The sequence below is a fragment of the Podarcis melisellensis genome, assembly GCF_964234715.1.
Source record: "Podarcis melisellensis genome assembly, chromosome: 7".
NCBI classification, from domain to species: Eukaryota; Metazoa; Chordata; class Lepidosauria; order Squamata; family Lacertidae; genus Podarcis; species Podarcis melisellensis.
In genome coordinates this window covers 85,213,763-85,237,929 of record NC_138539.1, presented here as the reverse complement: position 1 = coordinate 85,237,929, position 24,167 = coordinate 85,213,763, and the positions used below count along the sequence as shown (strand labels likewise).

General features: G+C 41.3%; 2 protein-coding genes across 2 annotated transcripts in view; one reads left to right on the top strand and one right to left on the bottom strand.

Annotated features, from left to right (window-relative positions):
• Positions 1–2,743, top strand: part of MARCHF8 (membrane associated ring-CH-type finger 8) — a 36,337-nt gene extending 33,594 nt beyond the window's left edge. Inside the window, exon 8 of the mRNA XM_081917849.1 lies at positions 1,523–2,743. Coding sequence (XP_081773975.1) covers positions 1,523–1,827 — 305 coding nt within the window. The 3' untranslated portion in view covers positions 1,828–2,743. The remainder of the gene's footprint in view (positions 1–1,522) is intronic.
• Positions 2,744–5,425: 2,682 nt separating this feature from the next.
• The window catches only part of ALOX5 (arachidonate 5-lipoxygenase), a 38,590-nt gene continuing 19,848 nt past the window's right edge, over positions 5,426–24,167 (bottom strand). Inside the window, exons 7-14 of the mRNA XM_081917821.1 lie at positions 23,696–23,842; positions 23,414–23,617; positions 21,938–22,024; positions 19,049–19,227; positions 17,602–17,723; positions 15,280–15,380; positions 12,249–12,419; positions 5,426–11,201 (exon numbers count right to left, since the gene is read on the bottom strand). Coding sequence (XP_081773947.1) covers positions 11,022–11,201; positions 12,249–12,419; positions 15,280–15,380; positions 17,602–17,723; positions 19,049–19,227; positions 21,938–22,024; positions 23,414–23,617; positions 23,696–23,842 — 1,191 coding nt within the window. The 3' untranslated portion in view covers positions 5,426–11,021. The remainder of the gene's footprint in view (positions 11,202–12,248; positions 12,420–15,279; positions 15,381–17,601; positions 17,724–19,048; positions 19,228–21,937; positions 22,025–23,413; positions 23,618–23,695; positions 23,843–24,167) is intronic.

The window sequence follows — 24,167 nt, the reverse complement described above, 5'->3', positions numbered from 1 at the left end:
GATACCCCATAAGGGAAAAGGGCATATTTTTATTTACAACACTGGTTTGCAATAATGAGCTGTTACCAAGAGGCTCAGTTCAGCTGGCCCTCTGACCACCAGCTTGGATGGCTTTATAAAAGGATTAGACAAATGCATGGAGGAAAAGGCTATCGATGATTGTCAGTCATGGTGACTGTGTAATGCCTTGAATCTGAAATGCAGCAAATCTTAACTCTGGTCAGTTGCAACAAACTGATTTCAAACTTTAATTTAAAAGATTGGCTTGATTCAAGTAATTATGATTAACATAAACACCGCTTAAAGTTTGAAATAAATGCTAAATGCTAAACTATCTGATTCCTTCAAATTTGCTCAGCAGCAGATAGTGCAACAAATGTGGTCTCATTGCACATGCAAAGAGGAAGTGGATCTTGGCACAGTCTGCCTTCATTAAGAAGAGACTACTTCTTGTTACCTGTATTTTTCATGGGTCTTTTTATTTATTTTTAGAATTCTATTAGTATTTAATTACTTTTTAATTATTATCTTTTCTATTTTTTGTATTTGTGTACTTGTGTACTTTATTTTGCATTTTTGCATTTGACAATGTATTAAAAACAAAAAATAAATCTATACAAATTCATCCTACATTTTCTTCAACTTCCCTCCACCCTCTCTGCAGTTCCTTATTTTATATCATTTTCTTACTGCATAACCAATTCAAACCTATTTACAAATTTATTCTTTATGTTCCCTTTTAAATATTTCTTGCTGCACATGTTTATGTCAATCCTGCTAACATTTTTAATTGCTTAAAGTTGGTCTTCATATATTCTGCATACTTTCCCCAGTCCGTTAAAAAAAAGGTCTCTCATCCTGATCTATAATTCTTCCGGTAACTTTTGCCATCTCTGCGTATCCCATCAGTTTTAGTTGTCAATTGCCTTTCATTGGAACGGCTTCTTTCCATCTTTGGGTATATACCATTCGGGCAGCTGTAGTAGCATACATAAATATATATATTTTTCCTGTTCTTTGGGTGCCTCTCTACCGATGACACCTAAAAGGAAAGCTTCTGGTTTTTTAACAAAAGTTATTTTCAACATTTCTTTCCAACTCTTTATAAATCATTTCCCAGAAGACTTTTGCTATGTTACATGGCCACCACATTTGAAAAAAGGGCCTTCCTTCTCTTGACACTTCCAGCAGGTATTTGATTCCACCTTATACATTTTAACTGGTTTACTAGGACTGCCCTAGGCCCCTTTGGGAGAAGGGGGGGATATATGTTTTGTTGCTCTTTAGAAATAGCAGAAGCTGAGTGAATTTATGCCAAAAGTGCATATATATATACAATTTTCTTTATCAGTTTTAATGCAATTTCTCTTACGTGTTTGCACAATGTTTTTAGATCTTACAATACATCTGTTCCCATAGTCTAGAGAACCTTGAATTTAAACATTTTGGTGGGTTATATCTTTTGTTAACAGAGACTCACTATGCCAGCACTTTAAACTTCCTCTTATCTTCTTTCCTTTAGGTATTCTAGAGTGGCCATTTTGGACTAAACTAGTAGTGGTAGCTATTGGTTTCACTGGAGGAATTTTGTTCATGTATGTTCAGTGCAAAGTCTACATACAGCTTTGGAAAAGACTTAAGGCTTACAACCGTGTTATATATGTTCAGAACTGTCCAGAAACAAGCAAAAAGAACATATTTGAAAAACCCGTGCTTATTGAACCAAATCTTGAAAATACAGATATGCTTGCGAGTCATCATGCAGAAATGAGCAGTTTACATTATACAGAGCCTGAAGACTCCAGGGCAAACATTCTTCATATCTAGCATATTTTCCCTCCATGAAGATCTGCACCAGCATTGTTTACCCTGCTCAGCAGCTCAAAATCAGCAAAGGTTGAGCTGGTGCAGCTTTTTTTCTTTTGCACTTAATAAACACATTACCAGGGTTGCAAATCTCAAGCTGACCTGAAAGAAATACAGGATTGATTGCAAGATTTGTAAATGAGGTGAAATGTCCTTGTCCTCTGTAAGGAATTGTCAGTTTTTGGATCCTACTTCCCCCGTCCCCCCAAAAAAAACCATCCTCCGCTATTCCAGGGCCATGTAAGAACTGATGAAGCAACCATTACTGCGTGAAACAACCAAAAGCGACCTCTAGGAGCTAAAGCATGCCATCTTTATCCATAAATGATATGTCTAAATGCTTCCCAGCTACGTAAAAAGAAAAAACGTACTTGCAAGGGATGGACAGACCCATTACAGACAACTCGGGGCTGCAGCTAAGTCCACCCCATCCTTTAAAATCTCTGTTCGAAAAATAAAAGTACTTAAAAAGCTGTCTGAGGGCTCCAGCCTCAAATCTGTTCCCCCCAAAAGCCCTTTTGCAAAACTCCAGAAGTCTTCCAGCCACTCGCAGCTTATTGCACCTAGTGTGGGGGCTTCATACTATGGTGTGTTTTGAGTAGAATAGAGAGCAGCAGGACTTGGTGGCTTTCTGTCGCTCTCATGGTGCTGGAACATCAACAGGTTCCATCTCTCAGAAGGAGACTTGCTCTGTTGGGTGCACACAATGTCAAAAACCCATCACGGGAGCTGTTCTAAGCTGTGAGCATCTGGAAGACTTCTGGAGCTCTTATTTTGGAGAAGCAAACTTCTCAAAGGAAAAACCGCTACAGGCAGCACTGGAGTCCGCAGACCACCCTATTATTATGAGACCTGTAGGGCTGCACATTCCAAAATGGGGGGGGGGGGACCTGGGTCATGAGCCTCTCTGATTGAACCAGTTCTGGTCCACTTAGGCTCCAGTTCTACAGGTTTCTCCTCCATTCCTACTTCCTGCAAACACAAAACAAGCATATCAGGAAGGCGGCTCACCACCACCACGTGTAAGCCTGCAAGTCCTAATGTAGTTCTAATATTACCTCAAGCAATCTGCTTAAGTTCCAGCTGTGAGATGTTGCTGAATATTGTAACAGGAAAAAAAGAGGTTGCAAAGCATAGAGCACTTTAAGGGAGCAATCCTTCCTATCGAGGGAGAGAGATCTGTGGCAACCCAGAGCAGGAAGTGGTGTGGTTCACCCCTCCCTTTGTTTTTCATTGTGTTCCTTCCCATTGCAGACAGAATTAACTGCACCAGCACTTAAGGACCCTTTTGGAGGAGTGCCAGGGGAACAAGTAGCCATATTATCCTGCAGACCCATAAACTCCCTGGTCACACATCCAGTAACTGCTGTTCCTTGCTCAGTCATAATCAGAACAGTGACGACAACAACATAGATTTTCACCATCGCACTTGCAAAGCTTACTGTCTCTGGTAGCAGAGGTCCACAGCATCTTACGACCCCTTTGCCACCCTTTCAAGGGAGCATAGGATTGCTCCCTTAATTGTTTTTATTTTATTTTAGAAAAATTAAGTAATTTCTTTTTGGTTTGTTCCTTTGACTTAATCAAGACTCAGTTGCAACATAGAGCTAACCACTTGCCTTAAAGCAACGAAAAGGAGACATGGTTTAAATTAAGAATCTACAAACATTCTTAAGCCTAACACTACAAGTTCTCTGGGCATTTTCCCAGGAGTACATTTTTTTTCTGGGAATATTGCACATTTGAGTTTTGTAACAAGGAAAAATTGATATAACCATAGATTAAATGTAGACTCATTTCAGTGTTTTGAATTGCTTGTCTGAAGAGTGAAGACTCAGTCGATAGGCTAATTTCTTATACAGAGAATTGCAAAGGGAATTTTGATGCTGCATTTTGAAGGCCTTGGGAAGCTGCTGCTTGTATGTATGTTTTCTGTTATTTCCACCTGGGAATTTCAAATAGAACATTTAACAAGAATTCATATAGTGAACTGTATGATGTTGGTTGTTCTGATCAGCTGATCACACTTCCTAAAGGGGATTAGGATCCTTTAAAATAACTTGAAAAATACATTGGTCCATGTGGCCACATATAACTCTGTTTTCCATTTTGACTGTTTCAATATTTTCTATAAACTTCTGATTTATTTCCAAAGAACTTTTGCAAATCAAAGTTCTCTAACAAAGGTGTTTAGACCAACATCATTAGTTAATGTAATAAACAAAACCAGTGACTGTGAACTTATTTGTATCAAACGTAAATGTACTTTACTGTTTACTATGAAGACCCTGACATGTGTATGATTTAGTATTTAACATCGTATTGCTTTGTAAATTTATGAAATCTTAATTGTAGTGCAGTCCAAAGATGGGGAGGGAGGGGAATATGAAAGTGGTTATATTACTCAAGAGCGTGGCTGGTTATCTCCAGTTTGGGTGTGTGTCAGGGGGGCGGTGGACCTTCAGGTGCTCTCCATTTTGGTTGGCCCTGCTGATGTTGGATCTCCAACGATGCCTTGGCCAGGGCATTGGAGGAGCCAGAAGCTGAGAGGTTGCTTCTGACATCAGATCTCTGTCCCCAGCATTGGAGGAGTTGATCTGACTTGTCCTAGGGGCCCTTAGGATTGCATGCCAAGTGCCTTAATTTTTACTCGAACAGTAATTCTAAGCATATCACTTGTTAAGAGTTTCAGCCTACTGAATTTTAAGGTATATCTTTTTTCTAGTTGAGAAAATAGGAAAAGAACATTGTAGCGAACAAATTTTACCTGCTCTTAAAAACAGGGCAAATGTTTAGTTTTAGAGGGGGGGCTTCTGTGGGGCAGAAAAGCAGGTTATCTGACTGCCAACAGCTAAAAGGCCTTTCCTTTCCTAGCACCACTGCTTCAATAATCTTTGCAGTGCCCATCATGTTTCTGCTGTAAGATCTCCCATGATGGAAGTGTACCTGCCTGAATTTCAGTGTGAGTTCTGACAAAATGTGTTTAAAGAAAAAAGACTTGAGAGACTGTGTTCATGAAAAGCGGTGCACTTTAAAATAGCAAGCATTATTTTCAAAGATTATAAAAGAGCCCTTTCTATAAAGAGCCTTATCCAAAATGACATTTCTGAGCTGTCGCAGTGGAGAAGAGAAGAAGCCGTGCTATAACAGTAAGACGCTTTTCATGATGCAAAGGTCAGGGAGTTCTGGTGGAAGGAACCTAATTTACTATACAGATTTCTCTAAACATAATACTTTAAGATTGCAGTTTGATGTCCCTTCCTTTGACATCGCCCCCTCCCCCCCAAGTATTTGGCCTAGCTAAATCATGAACTTCTTGAAATGTTAGTAAGCCTCCAAAATATTCAATCTCATATTCATTTATGTCATAAGTTTAAGATACTGTATTAGCATCACTCCCTTTGTTATTTATTCAGCTGGGTTTACTTCGAATTCCTTATCTGCACTGTATGTTATATTATTTCTGCATTGAATAATGTACTATAAGTGCATTTGGACAAAAGATTTGGGCACTGACAGATTGCTGACAAATTAAAAACAAAGTGGAAGAATTTTAAAGAAAAATCATGAGCCTGAATAAATTCTATTGCATCTTTTCATACTTTTAACATACTGTGAGAGGCAGGCAAGCAATAATGATACGGATTACCAAACAAGCTTATTACACAGCAAGAGTCTTACAAGGTTTGGGAATACTAAAGAGGACACAATGTGAGTTATAAAGATATGCAATTTTACAGTTTTCTATCATTTAAAAAAATGAATTAACTACTAATGGATTGTTTTACAAGTCTTGTTTTAATTTTTTCCCAGAATACAGAGAGGATGTTCAAAAGATGCAGAACAGAATGACTAATTCTTTCCGCATAGGAGAGTCATTTGCTGTGCCCAAATGCCAAGCTCAGGGCTGGCAAGGGGCTTTGTGCAGAAGCTCCCCAGGGCCTCGCAGCCTGGGGCAGCACTGGGGCCTGGCAGGTTTGGTTTGGCCGTGGGGCAGAGATTTGCATGCCTGCTCTGAGACCTGTTGTGATAGGACTGGTGGTACTGACTGTTCCTTGAATCCAAAGGACATGTATTTCTCAACATCAAGTATTTTAGTTCACATCTTTTAAGAAAGGCAAGTGGGGTGACTCACCAAACTGTCACCCAGTAATTTGTCTTGTTCCCACAAAAAATATATATTCATGACATCTTTTAGGTAAGTTAGAACAATAGATTGAAGAGAAACAGGTCCTCAGTCCTGTAGCCAATGCCGGCTGGCTTTCTCAATAGTACAATTGATCAATGACGATGACGACGTTTTACAAAAGTACATTGGCAGTCCACCAAAATAAGTTGTGTGTTGCATTTGTTGAACTCTCATCTGACTTTGCGGGGAAACTTTACAGCCAATTCACTGGATAAATGACAAATGGCTGTTGTTCCTTTATAACGATGCAAAAATTTGAACTGCACTTGCAGGCTGTCTTTTATATTCAATATTTACATAAAGGGAGTACAACAGTGTTGTATTTTGTCCCCACTACTGTTTTTATGTAATAACCCTCATATAAGAACTCACTTCTCTCCCTGACTCCCCTCAGTTGATAATCGAAACGTTCTAATGGAGAAGATTGCTTCTCCAATCTGAAATTTATTGTAAGCAGGAAGATTTCTACTGTAATAAGAACAAAGTGGTGGTGTGGGTCCCGAATGGTCAAACGGTGTTGCTTCATTTTTGTGAAAACACCCTGTGGCACACACCCATTTGGAAGCAATTAAAATGTCACCTGCCCATTCATTGGATGCTATAAAGACACTTTATTGTGACCCTTAGGTCATCATTTGTTAGAAATGACAATAAAAATTTTTGTTGCTAAAACTGTCTCTTGCTTTTTATATGGTGCAGCAACTGGAGTAGCTCTGGATAAACTGGAAACACAGTCATACCTTGGAATTCAAATGGCTTGGTTGCCGAATGTTTCAGCTCCCAAACGATCAAAAACCGGAAGTGATTGTTCCGGTTTTCAAACATTCTTTTGGAAGCCAAACACCCAGCAGGCCTTCTGCGGCTTCTGATTGGCTGTAGGAAGCGCCTGCAGCCAATCGGAAGCTGTGCCTCAGTTCCTGAACGTTTTGGAAGTCAAACAGACTTCCAGAACGGATTGTGTTCGACTTCCAAGGTACTTCTGTATTGTAAAATAAGTTCCTACATAATACTATTTAGAATCCCGCAAAGTTCACCTGGTAGCTGGTGCACTACTTCTGAAGATCCCTAAAAGCACTTATTCATAAATCTGTGGTTTTATCCTGAAATGATTTGGGGAACTTTGCGATTTTAAGGGCTGACAGCTTCAATTTTTGCTCTGGAGTTGCATTGTAATGGCCATTGGCTAAAAACACTGGAAACCAGACTTTTCAGGCATTTCTGGAAATTGCAGCCAAGACAGAATGTAGATAACATTGGACCCAAACTGACTCAAAATTGCTATCAATAAATTGTTGGGGAAATGACTAGAGTAGGAGTCCCCAAGTTTTTGAGGGGACCAGGGGCCTGCTGGAATTTTGTGAAACTTTTGTGGGTACTGCTCCCAAATTGACTCCTGGGGGGGGATGTAACTAGCCACAAGATAATCTCTAGGTAGACCATGCACAAACCCCTTTTGCCACAAAAAAAGGCTTTCTACTCACCATGCAGAGCAGCAAGAATCCTTCTGCCAAAGAAGTCAAGGGATGCAGAGGGAATGGAGTGCTGTGGGTCTCAGGATGTTATTACTGGAAGGAAAAGGGTAGGAGAACGGGAAGGGCTGGGAGAGGTCAAGGAGGAGGCATGCATGGGAAAAGGATGGGTGGGGAAGCCACTCAGATTCTTCCAGTTTGCTGCACAGGTGATCAGGCTGAAGGAACGGAGTTTGATACCCTGTGATTATTGTTTTAAGCCTTTTAAAAATCAATTTCAGTTGGAATGGATAGGGAGCAAACTGGAAAATAGCTTGAGGCAGTCCCAAATAGTTTTATACAAGCTACAAAAAGAGTGAAAAGTCACACTGGCGCAGGAATAAAATGCTGTTTGTTTGCTTGTTTATTTAATATCATTTATAAACCACTTTACTATTTTTAAGAACACCTTAAAGCCATAACAATATCAAGCATAAAATATATTGGGGGGGGGTCTTGGAAACACACTGAGCTCATCGCTATTTTCAGACAACTAGTCTCCTGTTAAAATACAAAACGGAGGAAGAGAGAATCTTTCTCCTCAAAGACTTTAACCAACCAGCTCCCACCACAATTGCCCTTGTTCTGCTGAAGATATTGTCAGCTCCAAGGGCTGCTTAGAGCTCTGCTCAGCTGCTCAGCTTCTGGGGAACTTGAGGGCTGGGGTTGCCTTCCTTTCCTGCACATGAAGGGATGTGGTTTTAGGCTGAAAGTGCGTAAATGTTGGTTTACTACATTACATTTTGCCCGTTTGCCTGCGTTCCCATACCAGAATAGGAGATGCAGTGCTGGTCAGTTCACAGCAATGGCAGTGAGCACTACCTATTGGAAATGTTCCAAAGAAAATCCTAATGCCTTTCTTACCATGGTTCGTTTGTGAAGGGCTGTGTTCTACTGATAGCAAAGGAAGCATGAAGCACCTGGTGAAATATTGAAATCTCAGTGATATTTAATATACTATAGAAGTTGATTAACCCGGTTTCCGGGGGCGGACCCCAAATTACTCAAATTTTGAAAAAGAGGATAATTTAATTTTGATAAAAATGAATTTGAGCAACCAGATTGCAATGGAATTGAGACCCGCTAAGAAGGCTTGAAATAGATTAGTGATTTTATTTTAGCAATTGTGGAACTGAAACTATGATATCTTGGAAGAGGAAGTCGTTGGATAAGCAAAAGTTCTTACGATTTTTGCAGTCAGCACTATGTAGTCACTGCGGTGAACAGAAAACTGATGAGCTTTTAGTTATTTGAAAAATAGGAAGTGGTGCTTGTCTCTCACACGATCAAAACCTTGCATAATTTTCATGTAAAACAATTTAGACTGCAATCCTATGTGAATTTACGTTGGAATAAAACCAGTTGAGCTTAATAATAATAATAATAATAATAATAATAATAATAAATTATTTATATCCCGCCCTCCCCAGCCGAAGCCGGGCTCAGGGCGGCTAACAACAATAAAATAAGACAACATTTTAAAATCATTTCATTAAAAAAATACTTCAAATCAAATTGATGGCAACCATTGGGTAGATTGCCAAAGGAGGGAGTCATAGGCTGTGATGGGTTTTACTTCCGAGCAGACATGCAGGCAATGTGCAATGCACTAACTAAATCTATGCACTTCGCAAAGATTCGAACTCCGTATCACCGTTGCATTATACAACAGTATGCCAGCTGGAATTAGTGGGTTTCCAGCAGAATAATTAAATTCAGATTCAAACTCCTAATCCGCCCTGTCTCCCTCCACCAGCCTCTGCCCACAGAAAGACATTCGCGTTACTCCACTGGCATAAAGCTCTCTGTTCAACCAGCTCAAAAATGTGGGCAGGAGGCAGTAAGCACCAGTAGTAGATGTTCTGCCAGTGACAGCAGCGCACAGGCAGCCCCAAAATAGGGCATTTTGGAGGGGGTCTGATCCAGCTCAGGATCCACCCATGGATAGCATTGGGTCCCATTGCTAGGCCAGCTCCAGGGTTTTGCCTGCCCCTTCTGCCCTAACTAGCATGACTGGCAGGGCTTGTGTGTGAAGTACTCTGTGATGGGCTGTCACTATTAGGCTAGGGCTTGGGCTGCTCTGATATTTTATCAATATTTTCCCAATTTAGTAAATAAGTGCATTTCAGGACCAGCTACATCATCTTTTTAAAAACACAATGCTTTTGCATGCTGAATAAGAATGACATTGTTTTTACATTATTTAAATACTTCAGAAGCAAACAAACAGGAAAGTGGGGACATAATAATCCACTTTATCCACTGAATATGTAGGGAAGGATTTTTGTTTACATGTTAAGGAATCACAGAAGCAGTTCAACAAAGTGCTTAAGGAAGCCGTAAAATCACACAACCTTCCAATGAAAGCTGGTATTTATATATTATATCATGGATGGTCAAGCACCATAGTACCACTCTTCTGACTTGGGGAGATAATGAGACCTTGTTTCCTGCTAGGCAACTGGTAGACGCCCCCCCCCCCCACTGGACATGTATGAGACTTGTAAGCATTCTTATCATTCTAAAAACGACAACCAGGAATGTCATAAGCATTTGAAGGGGGTCGTTGAAAACGTGACAGGCCCCATTCGAAAGCCTGTGTGCATATCCAAAGCGAGCGGAGCTCAGAGCTCATAATCTGCTGAAAACTCCCAAGTCCAGCCTGCTCACCTTATAAAGGGTGAACCTCCAACTGGACTCTTGCAGCTCCAGCTCCCTAAAAGAAGCACAACACTGCTGGTTGTGTTTGTGTGTGTGTGTGTGTGTGTGAGTGAGTGATGATCTGGGGAACTTCTTTCTGATGGCAAATGAACGGAGCAACGTATGTTGCTACTCGTCCTTCTGTCTCAGATAATATTGTGGGCCCTTCGGTGGCATGGAAATGTGAGGTAGGGTCAAGTTTCTGCTCAGACACTCCTTTGGCTTCAATCTTCCCCAGTTCCATGTCCCCCAGACCATCCTTAATGTCTTCATCTGTTGTTCTGAACCCCAACAAAAGCAGACTAGAGACGTTTTTAAATTTCTAGTGAGCTCCTGTAAAAACAACCAGACCAGCCAACAAACATTCCTTATGGAAATCATCAATTCACTCGGTTCCTAAAAACAAAAACTTACTGAAGAAGGGGTAACAGCTACCAAAACAGAGGTGTTCTGACCACAAATAAGAAACAAATGTGTGGAATAGAGTTTCTCCATTGGTAAAGGTTCTGTTTTTAAGGTAAAAAATGTTCCTTAAGGTTTTGTATTTCCTGACAATTATAAAAATTATTATCGAACAGTAACACGGTACCAACTAATTATATATGAGGGCTAGATATTCAAAGAAAACTTAAAACTACAATAGTATCTAGTACAAATTAAGACCCAATTGGGTTTGAAGCCAGCTGATTTGCTTGTAGATAATTTGCCATGATTGTCACTCCAGTTCACTGCCTTTTCATGTCTTTGAAAAGGCTAATTCAAACAGCCACACTGTTGGGTATTTGATCCGGAGAAAGATAATAGTAGGGGAGTTTTTTGTTCCTGTTCCTCTCAGCAATGCAACTGGTAATTTCATCAAGATTCTTGCGGAATTTCCTCATGGCCTCCTTCACGGGCTTCTCTATGAAATGTTCATCTGGATACATCCCCAAAAACACCTAGTTGGAGAAGAAGTCACAAAACGTATCTGTTGGGAAATGTCTAAAAGAAATAATGCAGCTAATTCTGAGACACTGCCAAAATAGACCCTTCCTCGTCTAGTGAGCAAATATATTTAAATATTAAATATTATATATTTAATATAATATATTTAATATATTTAGTATTAAATATTAGTCACACCAACAGGGTAAAGAACAGCTTCTATCCGTGGGCTGTTAGGCTGCTGAATGAAAAGATAACAACAGGGCAACTGACTTTTGGGTTTGGTGGGTGTGCGTCAGTAAACGAGGGGAATTAAGACTAAGAGAGCTGAGTGGGGGTGCTTGTGTAATCTCACTGTATACAAGTTGTACAAGTGACAATAAAATATTTCCAGTCGTGACCGACTCTGGGGTTGCGGTGCTCATCTTGCTTTATTGGCCGAGGGAGCCGGTGTACAGCTTCCGGGTCATGTGGCCAGCATGACTAAGCCGCTTCTGGCGAACCAGAGCAGCACATGGAAACGCCATTTACCTTCCTGCTGGAGCGGTACCTATTTATCTACTTGCACTTTGACGTGCTTTTGAACTGCTAGGTTGGCAGGAGCAGGGACCGAGGAATCGGCAAAAACTAAAGCATTTTTCCGTTCCTGTAGTTAGAGCTGTCCAGAGGTGTGTTTACAGGGAATGTTAACAGGTCCCAAATTTTGGACAGCTCATCAAAATGCTCTGAAAGCACTATGGAAAAACATGGATTTCCAAGCTAAGCACTGACCCTCAGTTTTGGCCCCATGCATTATGACTGAGATATACGAGAGGAATATAAGAAGAAGAAGAAGAAGAAGAAGAAGAAGAAGAAGAAGAAGAAGAAGAAGAAGAAGAAGAAGAAGAAGAAGAAGTAGTAGTTTTATTTATATCCCGCCCTCCCCAGCCGAAGCCGGGCTCAGGGCGGCTAACAACACTAAAACAGTACAACATTATAAAACATTATAAAAATGAATTAAAATCAAAATTGATGGCAAACATAAACTAAAGTTTTGTAAAGATTGCCAAAGTTTCACTTACTTCGTTCTCTTGAAACTGACTCAAGGCCCAAACAGCACCAAGATGCCAACAGGAGCGCCCTCTGTCTGGTAAACTCTCAACAATATACTCAATGGTGACGCTCCCCTTTTCTGTAGGGGCTGGGCGACGCATTGTTGGAGGGGCATTAGGAATCCAGGAACACCAGTCGTACTGGGAAATAACAGGACAGAGCCAGTAAGATATAGGAATCTCTATGAATCATAAAGGGTGCTTGTGGGGCTGGAAGACTCTCCTGTTTATACAAAAAGGGGTTTTCATTGTAGCTTCAGTCCCATGCCGCAGAATCCCACATTGGAACATGTTTTTGAGGGCTGCAGCTAGAAGGAGGAGACCGGATTCTCATTTCCACTTCCTCTTTGTTAATGCAGGATGAGCTAATATAAGAAGTCATAACTGAAAAGTCATGAAATTTAGTCCAGAGTCTGGAATGGGGCACTGGTTTTTGTTTTTTTGCCCATTTCCGCCCCCGCCCCTGTGACTTACTCTTTAATGTCAGGCTGGTGTTAAAGGCAGTGGAGTGAGCGGGGAGTAGAAAACCCTAATGTCTAATACACTTTCTTTGGAGTAAGTCCTATGTATTCAGTAGGGCTGACTAAACCTGCTTTGGATTAGACTTTGTGTGGTAAAATAACTGTTTACGATGGTTTCTCTATTGGAAGGATGTACTGACACAATTTGTCACAAGCAGGCATACTGCTGAAATGTGACTTAGCTGTGACTACAACACAACCCCATGCATTTACTCAGAAGTAACTCCCACTGCGTCCCGTGGAACTTTCTTTTATAGAAGCGTGCTCAGAACTGCAGCCAACTACCTATCATTAGCTATCCTGTGTCCCACCAATGTAAAGAGCCAGCAGCTGCCACTAGCCTAAATAGCCCAAAATAACGCCCCAGATTAGCAGATTATCTTTAGCGGAAATAATGCCTAAAGAGAAAATGGGCAACCTCCAAGAGAACAACAAGTTTAGCATCAATTGAGAATTGCGATTCGGCAACCTGCCCTTTCACAGCAGTTTCAGTTCACATGGTGCGCTGATTTTATGCATCAAAAGAAGAACATAAAACGCAGATACCTAAAACAGAACTCTACGTGAACTGCACTATATAACATGATGTACCAATACGTGAGGTATTTTCCAAAATATAAACAGGTGTTGTTATGTATTGAAGTTCTCACCCTGGCCACCAGGGGTATTGTGTATATAGTTTTCACTCAGGTCCACGTAAGTTAATTTAGGCGGGAAACCCTGGGGTGTTGTTACAATAAAAGCAGGACGGCTGAGCTGTTCAGTTCAGTTCAGTTCCAGCTTACTTATAAAGAACTACTTGGAGAAATCTCTGTGTCGTCTGCTTTGTCCACCCACAACTTAACAGGTGTGTTATGTACTAAGTTTGGAGCCTAGAACAATAGGCAAGTAGGATCCTAGAATGCAACAACTGATTGGCCTGCAGGAGATGACCAATCAGGCTCCAGGACAGAAGCAGAATCAGCCAATCAGAGAGGATTCATTGTGTAAATAATGTATATAAAAGCCTGAGGTTTGGGGGGAAATTCAATCACTGTTTTACAAGCTGCAATAAAGAGCATGAAATCACTACAGGACTCCGAGCATATTTCAAGGTGATGGGTGCAGAAACATGCATGTTGATGGTGGCAGCAATCCTCATTTCTCATGTTCTCAAAACTGTTATGTTAACTGTTACAAATACCGTGGTTTCCTGTACTTCACAGATGTGCAAACTTTGGCCCTCCTCTGCCCTCACCACATCTCAGTTCTGAGCATTTCCAAAGTCTTCCCTTTATTCTCTGGTGAAACTGCATTCGGATTATCTCTAATCTACTACAACCCCTCCTTCCTCCCTTTTGTCATTTTTTTTCTCCTCCTCAGTCTGGCATGCCTCTGACCTGGTTCACATATCATGTTAAGCTGTGGTTTAAATAAAAGTGAATTAACAGCCTGTGAGTTATTGTTCCATTTGAACACAGCACAATGCTTTAAATATGGCTTACTGATCTTAGCATTCAGTGTGAACCTCTTCAGCTATGATTTAAGCGTTTCATTGGCCAAGCCCATGCCAAGCCAAATTGTCCACCAAGCAGCAAAGTTGCTAGGCTGGGAAGTAAAGCTAGATTTCAGCACTCAGATGCCCTTGCTGGTGCTTTTCTTGAAGCTGACACCAGGGCTAACTGCAGCAGGATCCCTCCCTGCCCAACCTCCTTCAATTCAAGCTGAAGCTCAGGCTGGGCTTGAAAAGGGAACGTCTTTCAACTTCACTGCTAGATACTTGAATGGTGGTGTTGGTGAATAGGTTTTAAGCATTATGAAAGAAGACTTCTTTTTTAAAGAAAGACCTTGTTAATGTGTTTTTAGGATAGGATGGTTACACAGGTGCTGTTTTGTTTCCTTTATCCTATTCCTAGCTTTCTCAAAACTGGTGCCCGCCAGATGTTTGGGGACAAAACTGCTATTAAAGGTAAAGGTACTCCTGACTGTTAGGTCCAGTCACGAACGACTCTGGGGTTGCAGCGCTCATCTCGCTCTATAGGCTGAAGGAGCCAGTGTTTTTCCACAGACAGCTTCCAGGTCATGTGGCCAGCATGACGAAGCCACTTCTGGCGAACCAGAGCAGCGCACGGAAATGCCGTTTACCTTCCCACTGGAGCAGTACCTATTTATCTACTTGCACTTTGACGTGCTTTCAAACTGCAAGGTGGTCAGGAGCTGGGACTGAACAACGGGAGCTCACCCCGCTTGCGGGGATTCGAACTGCCAACCTTCCGATCGGCAAGCCTTGGGCTCAGTGGTTTCGACTGCAGAGCTACCTGCGTCCAAATCATCTGGAAGATAAAATTTTGGTTAGGCTGCTCAATGCCTTTTAACAGGCACTCAGGTGACACCAGCATTCCCATCGTTGATATTTCTTTATCAAAGTGTAGACTATCTGGACTGGTGTGTAAACCCACTTTAGAAGTTCAAGGACAGAATTGCTTCCAGATAAACTGTACCTGACCAAAATTTACTGCTGCATGTTGTGCAGATGCTGTAAAGATCACTACGGTAAGATATTCTGACAGCTTCTGGCGTGTCTTTATTGTCTTAGGAAATCCTGAAAGAAGAAGAAAGAGTTAAATTAATAAGAGTAGGAGTAGGAGTAGTAGTGATAATATTAATACCGTATTTTTTGCTCTATAAGACTCACTTTTTCCCTCCTAAAAAGTAAGGGGAAATGTGTGTGCGTCTTATGGAGCGAATGCAGGCTGCACAGCTATCCCAGAAGCCAGAACAGCAAGAGGGATTGCAGCTTTCACTGTGCAGCGATCCCTCTTGCTGTTCTGGCTTCTGAGATTCAGAATAATTTTCTTCTTGTTTTCCTCCTCCAAAAACTAGGTGCGTCTTGTGGTCTGGTGCGTCTTATAGAGCGAAAAATACGGCAATTAATAAACTAACGGAAGGCTGTGGAACTTTTCTGAATTCACCCCCAGTTGGAAACACAACAACATTGATCTATCACTGTCCCATGAGATGAGACCAGATGGAAGGGGAGCTTGCTTGCTCTTGATAATAAATTAATAATCAATTTTTATTTATACCCTGCCCCTCCCAGTTTAAAAACTGGGCTCAGGGCGGCTAAGAGCAAATATAAAACATTGATTAAAATGCAACTTAAAAACAGTATAAAGCAACATAAAATGCAACATAAAATGCAGCATCAATATCAATAAAATTCAAAAATTCAGGGGTCATTTTGGGGGAAAACACAAAACAAAAAACACAGTCAGTAGACATCAAATGATCACCAGGGCTAACCGGCCAAGTTGGTCCTACTAGTATCAGCAAGGAGACCAGGGAAGAATTTAAATGTGGGGTCCCAGAAAGGGTTTCTTCATAGAAGAGGAAAGGGAAAAGGGAAGAGAGGATCAGGCTAATTCAAATTGAAGGCCGGGCGGAATAACTCTGTCTTACAGGCCCTGCAGAAGGAGATCAAGTCCTGCAGGGCCCTAGTCTCGTGGGACAGAGCATTCCACCAGGTCAGAGCCGTCACTGAAAAAGCCCTGGCCCTGGTGGAGGATAGTCTGGCTTCCTTAGGGTCCGGGACCTTCAAGCTATTATTATTATTCATGGACCTTAGGGTCCTGTGCGGGACATACCAGGAGAGGTGGTCCCGTAAGTACAAGGGTCCTAGGAGCAGCTACAAAGGTTGGGGCTACTTGTGGATCCTTTTCTGTTGCTTGAGCCTTAGGTGGCCTCAGTGGTGCAGATTGCCTTCCATCAGCTTTGGCTGGTAGCCCAACTGCATCCCTATCTGGACAGGGGCAACCTAACTTCTGTTGTCTATGCTCGGAAAACCTCTAGTCTAGGCTGGATTACTGAAATGTGCTATACATAGGGCTGCCTCGGAACACAGTTTGGAAGCTTCAGCTAGCACAGAACTCAGTGGCCAGGTTGCTCATCGGAGCAAGACGGTTTGAACAAATCCTGGTCCAACTGCACTGGCTGCCAATTAGCTTCCAAGCTCAATTCAAATGCTGGTTTTGACCAATAAGCCTTAAACGGCTCAAGACTGCAATGCCTCTCTATATGAACTTACTTGGACCCTGAGAACAACTATGATTAAGCTAATTTATTACAAAATAATACATATAAACCAGCCTACCAGATTACGGAAATTTTCACATTTTTAAAATGTTTTGCACTAAATCCATTGATAATGTCCAACCCTATGCTGCTTTCAACCTGATTAGTAAATAAAATTTGAATGCAGAAAGAAAGAACGAAAGAACGAACGAAAGAAAGAAACATCTGGATTGATATAAACAATATATCGATTTGACTTGGATCTTAAAATGTTTTTATTCACTTTTTTTTTAAAGCCCAAATTATTTATGTTAACTTTTATCACACATTATTATAGTGGCTAGAATAGGGATGAATAAAAATGTCCCTAATGCAAGTAAATGGTAGAACACAATTAATGAATTTTTGATATTTTTTTCAAGAGATTAGAAGATACTTTATCAATTATGACAATACTCATATTTCTTTTACAGCTGAGGTTTAGAGCACATATATGATATACTGAGAAATGCATGTCCTGCCTATTCTTTTGTTATTAATATCTTACTTTCTAGAACTTTTGAATGGGTTGATAAGAAAGCATAGCATACATTTCAGATTGTCTTCCAAACTTCCGTTTATACCAGGAGAAGAATGGATTCATTTGCTGGAAATTTTACATCTCTAACTCAGTTTCAGATCAAAGGAGGAATGCATTTCTGTTCATTAGCCAGCAATGCCACAGGACGTAGAATCTGGCTAGCAGGTCTCACCTGAAGCCTTGGTTCCTCTCAACCCATAAACATAGACGTCCTTCACAAAGGCCTGGAGTTCCACGTCTTCACAAACCATCTCTTCGCTATCGTAATAGAGGTCCACAACATCTGTCACAAAGCTGCAGAAAACAGAAAGGAAAGTGACTAAAAGCTTTTACATTCTCTTGAACTGCTCTGTTAACACTGAGTGCACACATACAGGCACATATAACTTTTGTCAAAAATGCAACAGGGAAGTGGGGGGGGGGGCGGGACGCAAGCTTTTGCGGTATCTGGAAAAATCTGTATTCCCCCATAGAAAAACAACAGCAGGCTGCTTTGTATGGCAATACTCAGCATCCCGTTAGGTTAGAGACAGAATAAAAAGTCTGGATGAATTATATTTTGAAATTTTCTTTAATGGTGTCCAATGGTACCCTGCCCATCTTGCTTCCACACACTTCTCTGGGCGGAGCCAATATATTTTTCAGAAGCAGGGTTTATAATCGTGTGGGGAAACTCCATGAGTAGAGAAGGCTCCCTGTTTCTGATCTTTATCCTCGAACGCATGGAGGTCACTAAATTACGTGCTGATGGCAGCATACCTCTGCTTCTCTTGTGTGTTTCCTTACACGTGAGAAGTCTACGGCTGAATGAGGCAGAAAGATAATTTCTGTCATGGATAAACTGTGTGTCTTCCGCAAGGCATTACGATGTGATTTGTAGCAGGAGTCCCTTTCAACTCTACTATTCTAAGATTCTCTGATTCTATACCACTCTTCATCTGGGGATTATTTATGTCATAAAGGGCATGTTTCATGTTTGGATTTGATATCCCGCTTTATCACTACCCTAAGGAGTTTCAAAGTGGCTAACAATCTCTTTTCCCTTCCTCCCCCACAACAAACACTCTGTGAGGTGAGTGGGGCTGAGAGACTTCAGAGAAGTATGACTAGCCCAAAGTCATGCTGGCCACATGACCCAGAGGTCTCACTGCAACACATGCCCTCTTTAAGGGAGGACCCAATTAGGCAGGCAGCTTGGTCCAGACAGATACTCCTAGAAATATAGTATGAGTGGATCTGGATAAACGATATGAGCAAACAAAGAAATGTTGAGAAATCCAAGTCAAGGGTTATAGGGAAGCCTTTTGTAGCGCTAGGTGGCAGAGCCATGCCTATTAGACTAAAATGGTCTATTAGACCCTTCTAAAATGGTGGCTAACAGGACCACCCCCAATACTGGTCCTCCGCCAATAATATGAGTCATCTGTCATAGAGCAAAACAAAATGGATTCACTATGACCTAGTGGCCATGTGAAGATTCTCGGCTCCTTCAAAAAGCACCTCGTGTGGAACGTTGTTAAACGGAACATGCAATAGGTAGATTCACACTTCCAAGATCTCGGTTAGATTTCCTGGTTCTCAGCATGACAAAATAACATTTATTTCAGACCATCTCCTACCTCTTTATGGCCTCCCACACTTTGAGACCATCGTCCCGATAAAAGTAGTATGGAATCTCCTCCGTACTTTCCATGCCTCTTGCCTTAATTTCTTCAGGGAAGCACAGGGAACTGTAGGTGAGGTGCTTCATTGCTCGCTGGAGTATCTGCGCAAGCCCTCCTCCTCCGGTGGCATTGGCCTTTGGCACCCAAAACAAGTGGCAGAGAGAATTAAGGAATGGAGGCTCCATAGAAGAGGGGCCAACTTGAATAAAACATGTGGGGACAGGTAACTGATCACATGATATGGCACACACACACACACCATTTGAATGGCAATACCCATCAACTTTGGCAGGGGGCAGCCCCCTCAAATCTTTTTTGGGGGGAGCAAAAGGACATTGGCCCCTAAGAGTTGGCTCCTGTGTTTCATAGCCTTAAATATGAGTGTTCATAACAATGGGGAGGATCTTGCTGTACAAGGGGATTTGGAGATGAGAGTCTAGGCCACACTGGAGTGAAGTTTTGACCCCTGCATCACGCAGCCGTGACATAGTGCACATGGAGTGGGATTAGTGCCATTGTAAACCTCCTTGTAAATGGGACGCGGGTGGCGCTGGGGTTAAACCACAGAGCCTAGGACTTGCTGATCAGAAGGTCGGCGGTTCGAATCCCCATGAAGGGGTGAGCTCCCGTTGCTTGGTCCCTGCTCCTGCCAACCTAGCAGTTTGAAAGCATGTCAAAGTGCAAGTAGATAAATAGGCGGGAAGGTAAACGGCATTTCCATGTGCTGCTCTGGTTCACCAGAAGCGGCTTGGTCATGCTGGCCACATGACCCGGAAGCTGTCTGCGGACAAACGCCGGCTCCCTCGGCCTATAGAGCGAGATGAGCGTGCAACCCCAGAGTGGGTCACGACTGGACCTAATGGTCAGGGGTCCCTTTACCTTTAAACCTTCTTGACCAATACACATGCCCAACGCATGGCCGTTGACCACTTCCAAGTCCGCCAAAGAATACATACAACCTTGTCAGGCCAAGCAAGAAATAAGGATGTCTGCTTTCCTTTACATAGTCATTGTGTAAAAATTGTATTTATTGTTCCTTTTACAGAATAAGAAACCTGCCAGCTAAGTGTATGGTAAACATAATATGAAAGACACTGGAATAGGTTATATCCAATGCTAGACCTACTCAGAGTAGATCCACTTAAATTAATGAACCTAAGTCAGTCATGCTAGTCCTAAATAGAACCAGCATAAAATCTCACTCTACAGATTAACTGCTTAACTACAGTATTTGTAATGGTATAGGTTCGCTTGTTTTAAAGAAGCCAAGCGTTACAGTAACTGGAGACTGGAAAGTATGCAATTAGCTCAGTGGCGTAGCATGGGGAGTGCAGGGGGGGCTGGCCGCACCGGGCGCTACATCTGGGGGTTAGGGTTAGGGGGCGCAAATCCACGGGTTAGGGGGCGCAAATTACTTGCCTTGCCCCGGGTGCTGACAACCCACGCTACGCCACTGAATTAGCTTGAGTCCAAATAAAATTACTTTGGGGAGATTTTCCTTCATGCAAAAGACATGGCCGTTTGAGGCATAGCTGTCAACTTTCAGATTTGAAAATAAGGGATCAGCAGCCTCGAAAATAAGGGATCAGCAGCCTCACCTGTCCCGGGGACAGTCTACAGGAAATCTAACAATCCGGGATAGCAGCAGGAAGCAGCGGGAAATGGCGCTGGAATAAGGGAATTTCCCGCAAAAAAAGGGAAGGTTGACAACTATGGTTAGAGGGCTTGTGAAGGGGATTTTCTTTAGGTCAGACCCTGTGGGTTTTTCTCTTTGGTGCATTGGCTTGGGTTTACTTGATTATTTTACAGTCTGCTCTAGCTTTGTAATTCCAAGCCCCTATTTTGAGTTCTGTATTTTCTCTTCTGTCAGCATTGTGTCAGCTGCATGTTGTCTGGCCTTGCTATTCAGCCTTGCTATTTTAGCTGCTCATATCTGCTTCAACATGGGCATCTCTTTACTGATAAGAAGCCCCTTTACAACTTGTACTGTATTTCAGAGTAAAATCCACGGAATATAGTGGAGCTTACTTTTGAATAAAATATTGATCTTAAAGGAAAAAGGAAGGGGTGAGATGGCTAAAAATAGCTTTATCTTATCTCATTAGACATGATAAAGCTATTCTTAGTCATCTCATCTCTTGCTCTTTCCTGTAAGACCAATTGCAGTTGTTAACAGTCAACAGGTTTACCACACCTATCAGTCAATCACCCATTCCCACCCCCTCCTGAGTGATACCCCTCCCCACCCTCTCACTATATATAAGGGTCTGGTGACTTCTGTTTCAGTGTATTTGAAGAGGTGTGCATGCACACGAAAGCTCATACCAATAACAAACTTAGTTGGTCTCTAAGGTGCTACTAGGGACACGGGCGGCGATGTGGGTTAAACCACAGAGCCTAGGATTTGCCGATCAGAAGGTCGGCGGTTCGAATCCCTGAGACGGGGTGAGCTCCCGTTGCTCGGTCCCTGCTCCTGCCAACCTAGCAGTTTGAAAGCATGTCAAAGTTCAAGTAGATAAATAGGTACCGCTCCAGCGGGAAGGTAGACAGCATTTTCGTGCACTGCTCTGGTTCGTCAGAAGCGGCTTAGTCATGCTGGCCACATGACCTGGAAGCTGTATGCTGGCTCCCTTGGCAAATAAAGTGAGATGAGTGCCGCAACCCCAGAGTCGGTCACGACTGGACCTAATGGTCAGGGGTCCCTTTACCTTTAAGGTGCTACTGAAAGGATTTTTTTTAATTTTTAAATTTAATTTAATTTATTTTATGGAGAAAAGTCATTGAAAGAACTATGTGAAAGACACTTCCTTGAGGTACAAACTTACGAAATCGAGGCTCTCTCACCTTGTCAAAAAGGCCATATTCACAGATAAGCTGTTCTCGGGCTTTAGTGTTGATGGCTATTGTAAACCGCACATGGGATACCAGGAGCTGTAAACCAGAAGAGAAAGTAGATAAGAATGAAATATTCCTTCAGTGTTAACAATGGAATATGATGGGCTCCCAAAACAACTTGCTTTCAAAAAAGGAACTACAGCCTTAATGTAAATTATGACTATGAACTGAATACAATTTCAAAGCATAGTCCTTTACAATTTGATAGATGCTGCTAGATATCAGATCTGCAGTATGGGAAACATGCCCTTTATACTGCCAAAAGGCGTTCAACATTGTTAAGTTGTGGGTGAACATATCAGACGACACAGCGATTCTTCAAACAGCTCTTGTTTATTCACAGGCCAGAACAGAACTGAACTGAAGGGTTCAGTCAGCCTGCTTATATAGAGCTCCACTACAATGTAACTGTAACAATTTTCTAAAACTATCCAATCACTGAACGTCACTTTCAATCCCTTATTTGCATAACTATCTACAGCATCCCCCTGCTGGCCCAGGGTGAGAACTTCAGTACATAACAAACATGTAGTTAGTACAGTATTCAAACATGTTGGACTGCACTGCACCAGAATTGAAGGTTAAATAGGGTTTTTCAGCTAAATAATACAAAGATATTGATTTGTCCATTTGGGCAGTTTAGAGAAGGCTTACGGATTCACATAATTCAGACCAACTATACATAGTGTTGTTGTCCAAGGGCACCTCAGGGCGCACTCTTTAACAAGGTATGAACCATTAATCCATCTTCATCCTGCACGTTACTTCCAGCTTCAGACACAAATCATCGTAGACAATTTGCCACTTGAAGACACTATTTGTGTGCTTTATTTATCTAATACTGGTCAAATTAAAGCGGCTCAAAGAAAATTAAAATGGCCAGTTTTGTGTTTTTTTTAAAAAAAACACCACTGCACTTAAGAAGACTGTTTAACTGTGTTATCTTAGCTTTTTCTTAGTGGAATATTTTAAAAATGAGCCATTTTACAATTCAGAAGAGGTTATTTTTTCTTACCATATCTCATAGAACTGGGACAAATTATCTTGAATATACACACACAGACACACACACACACACACATGTTCCAGTCTTATAATGATAGAATGCTGTTTGCCTTATCTGCCTTAAATTTACAGGAAGGTGTGAGGAGGTCAAGGAAACAAGTAAATGAAAGATAAGCTATGGAAAAATTGATTTGTTTTTAATTTTTTAATTTTTCAGTTTTTTGTAATTTTTTGTTCTATTATTTTCTTTCTTTTTTCTTATGTTTGCAATTTTTTGAAATGTTAATAAATATTATTATAAAAAACAACAACCAAATATTACTTTTATTAACAATACATTTAACAGAAAACTGCAGGTCTAGCAGAAAACAAAACAATCGTCTCTGATATGTACATCTTCCTAGCACCCAATTAACCCACCTTAAAGAGAGGATGGACGGAAGGCAGTTGCCGGAACATGGCTACTCCAAACACTTCAGAAATTAAGTGAGTCCGAAGGAGGTGAGTAACAGTCTGATGGATGTGGAAATCTGAAGAACGTACCCAAATTTTGGCCAATAACCAGTCATACTTTGCATCTGATGGCAGGAAAATAGGATTCCCTGGCTCAGGAGCTTGTTTTATCTGGAAAGTGTAACAAAATAATTAACAATTCTTTCAATAATGAAAGATTATTATTTTAGTGGGTAAAGCATAGATTACCTGGATTGCAATAGGGACAATCTTCTTCTCTAAATTCTTATATAATAAGCAGACTGGAGCAGACAGATATTGCACAGTGCAGGGGTCCGTCTTATTGCCTTCAACGCCGTCCAGAAGTTCATAATCCACTATGAAAATATTCCCTTGCTGTAGGAAAAATGAAAGAAAACATGCACACCTGTTTACTTTGATTAATGGGTTATTCCATGAAAATGCCAACCTACAGATTCAGCTTTCATTTTTGGACACCGCTAACATGTTCTATATCATTCTAAATATAATTTTCAAGAGTTTCATATGGCAACGTTATTTTGAAATTGGAGTAAACAACCATAAGTGTGACATAGAAGACGACTCAGAATTTCTCTACCTCCACCCCCAGGAGAATAGGTTATTGATAGCTTTACTTTCTCATTTGGTGAAATGGCAATAAATTTTATGAAAATCAAATGAGCTTAAAGGCAGCATAACG